Below are 2,116 nucleotides of genomic sequence, written 5' to 3'. Positions count from 1 at the left end.
TGTCGCCGACGATGCGCTCGAGTAGTAATCCACAAAGGCATACAGTACGCTCCGTCATCCTCGTTACGAAAATCTACATGTACTCGGTTGCTTCCGGCTTGCTATGGTCGATGGCTCGCGATAGCGCAACGACGCCCGTGCACACGGCAACGTCGTCAATATCTGGTGCGAATTCCAGGCCGACCCACGTCACGTTGGCAGGCATGACCAGCACGAGGCGGTGCTTGTGGTTCTGGAGCTTCGCGTTGCGCTTGACGGCAGCATGCACGACGGCCAACTCGCCCCACGGGATCACATGGTTGGGCTCCACCGTTGTCTGGATGTAGCTGACCCAGCCGTCAAAAGATGCCGTGGACCGCAGAAAAGTTGTCGCTTCCCGGGTACCAGTACGTCGCCGGTGGCAGGTCATGTTGGAGATACGCAAAGCAGGCTGCAGTGGTCGCATGACCCGTCACCACTGCGCAGCTGGCGTCGACTAGTAGCTGTTTTGGCTCATCCTGCGAAATCGACTGCTCGAGCACTTGTTCAAACGCGAGCTTCATCACAAGCGCAGCAAATTGCATACTAGTAGTACTTGGGGATGCTCGACGACATGGCGAGCAAGTCGCACCCGTGGAGCTGCCTAATTCAAAGCGCGTTAGTTCCTAGACAAAGAAGGACGTGCTACATATCACCAGCAACCAAATGTTTTTTGCCGGCGGCGACGCACTCGCACTTGATCTTCTCTTGAAACGGACTAATAATGCGCCGAGCTTTTCGTGCAAACTCGGGGTCCTTGGTGACGTGGCAGCCGGAGAATCGAACGACGAGCGTGCATGGGTCGGCGCTCAAAGCTCGGATGTAGAGCATGTCGTTGTCGTCGTAAGCTGCCACGAGAATCGAGCCACTTTGTCAATCTCTTCCGTGCCAACAACGTCGTCTGCAGTGATGCGGAAAAGCCCACTCTTCCAGAGCTCACGCGACACTTCAAGCACGAGTACGAAGTCGCTGGCAAAAGTGCTTCATTATCGCCGACCCGTACATGCAGCAAGATGTCAGAGACACTACTTTGCAGGCGGGCGACCAGCTGCCGTCTTCTGCCTAGTACCAGAACAAGGAAGTCGACGAGCGCATCCTCGTCGTCGGTCCAAGATGGCTCTCAAACGCTTTGCTCAGTGCGACCCAAAATACCTTGACAACTGTGCCGAGCGGTACGCCTACTCTGGCGGCAGCTTGCGCATTCTTTGCAGCAATCCAAAGATTGAATTCGACTTGGCGGAGCCACCACTCAGAGCGCTTGAGCGCAGCCTCGATAGAGACAGGCCAAGCTTCATCGACGCCATCCGACGCACGTACATCAAGAGCATCACGCGCGACGAAGATTACCTGAACCTTCTCGATGGCGACGCCTCGTCGACTCACCGCTTGCGTTGCAGCGTCTGTCTACTACACAGTCTCATCATGCCGATGGTCAACTGGGCAAAAAAGCAACCAACCAGCAGACCCTCTTTTGCGAAATCTACGAAATTGTCGTGCACAAGCTCGCGGCCGACGTCTGGCGCCTTCGTGCTAGGCTCCTGCCAAGAATGCGTACTTTGCGCATCTCGTGTCACTGGAGGTCGTTGTGCCCTTCAGCTCCCCGATCGAGACCACTGGTCGCCCGCAGACAGACTGCTACTTGTACCTTGAGCACACGATGACGAACGGCACGTACTAGCGTCCTGGGGTCTCGACGTTTCACACCACCGACGATGCGCTGTGTCTTGTGCGACGTCAACGTAAGTTGCATCAAGCCAAATCGAGCCAAGACATGTTTCTACCATTCTATCCCTGTCGGATATTCATGCGCATTTTGGCGCGAAGATATTTTTCTCCCCTTCGTGCCACCTCATACAAATATCAAGTATAATGGCAAACGACCGGTATTAAAATACAATCAGTTGCCAATTGGCGTTCGACCTCACACATGGCCGAGTACCACGCAGTCTGCGCGGCCACCGACGTCCCGAACGGCGCTCGAAGGTGCATCGTGCTCCCGACCGGCCGGACCGTCCTCCTCGTCCACCATGCGCATGTGCTCTACTGCATCGACCAAGCATGCTATCACCATGGTGGGCCGCTCCTCACGGGCGACATT

At 55.8% G+C, this 2,116-nt stretch overlaps 5 protein-coding genes across 5 annotated transcripts; 3 read left to right on the top strand and 2 right to left on the bottom strand.

Annotated features, from left to right (window-relative positions):
- Nucleotides 1-73: 73 nt before the first annotated feature.
- On the bottom strand, nucleotides 74-409 carry SPRG_18623 (hypothetical protein; the record flags this gene model as incomplete). Its single annotated transcript, XM_012358062.1, has 1 exon — nucleotides 74-409. One exon carries the CDS (start codon nucleotides 407-409, stop codon nucleotides 74-76), a length of 336 nt encoding a protein of 111 aa, XP_012213452.1.
- Nucleotides 410-564: 155 nt separating this feature from the next.
- On the bottom strand, nucleotides 565-849 carry SPRG_18621 (hypothetical protein; the record flags this gene model as incomplete). The annotated part of the gene is made up of 2 exons (XM_012358061.1): nucleotides 565-622; nucleotides 710-849. 2 exons carry the CDS (start codon nucleotides 847-849, stop codon nucleotides 565-567), a joined length of 198 nt encoding a protein of 65 aa, XP_012213451.1.
- Nucleotides 850-883: 34 nt separating this feature from the next.
- Nucleotides 884-1,391, top strand: SPRG_18620 (hypothetical protein; the record flags this gene model as incomplete). The annotated part of the gene is made up of 1 exon (XM_012358060.1): nucleotides 884-1,391. A coding segment is annotated over one exon (508 nt), but the record flags the coding sequence as incomplete, so codon positions are not given.
- Nucleotides 1,392-1,440: 49 nt separating this feature from the next.
- SPRG_18618 (hypothetical protein) lies at nucleotides 1,441-1,696 on the top strand (the record flags this gene model as incomplete). Its single annotated transcript, XM_012358059.1, is given in 2 exon segments — nucleotides 1,441-1,545; nucleotides 1,553-1,696. Coding segments are annotated over 2 exon segments (249 nt in total).
- A 249-nt stretch (nucleotides 1,697-1,945) lies between these two features.
- On the top strand, nucleotides 1,946-2,116 carry SPRG_18617 (hypothetical protein; the record flags this gene model as incomplete). The annotated part of the gene is made up of 1 exon (XM_012358058.1): nucleotides 1,946-2,116. A coding segment is annotated over one exon (171 nt), but the record flags the coding sequence as incomplete, so codon positions are not given.

Source organism: Saprolegnia parasitica (assembly GCF_000151545.1).
Source record: "Saprolegnia parasitica CBS 223.65 unplaced genomic scaffold supercont2.1337, whole genome shotgun sequence".
Classification (NCBI taxonomy): domain Eukaryota; phylum Oomycota; class Saprolegniomycetes; order Saprolegniales; family Saprolegniaceae; genus Saprolegnia; species Saprolegnia parasitica.
Note: the sequence above shows the minus strand (reverse complement) of the source record. Positions and strands in the feature narration are given on the sequence as shown.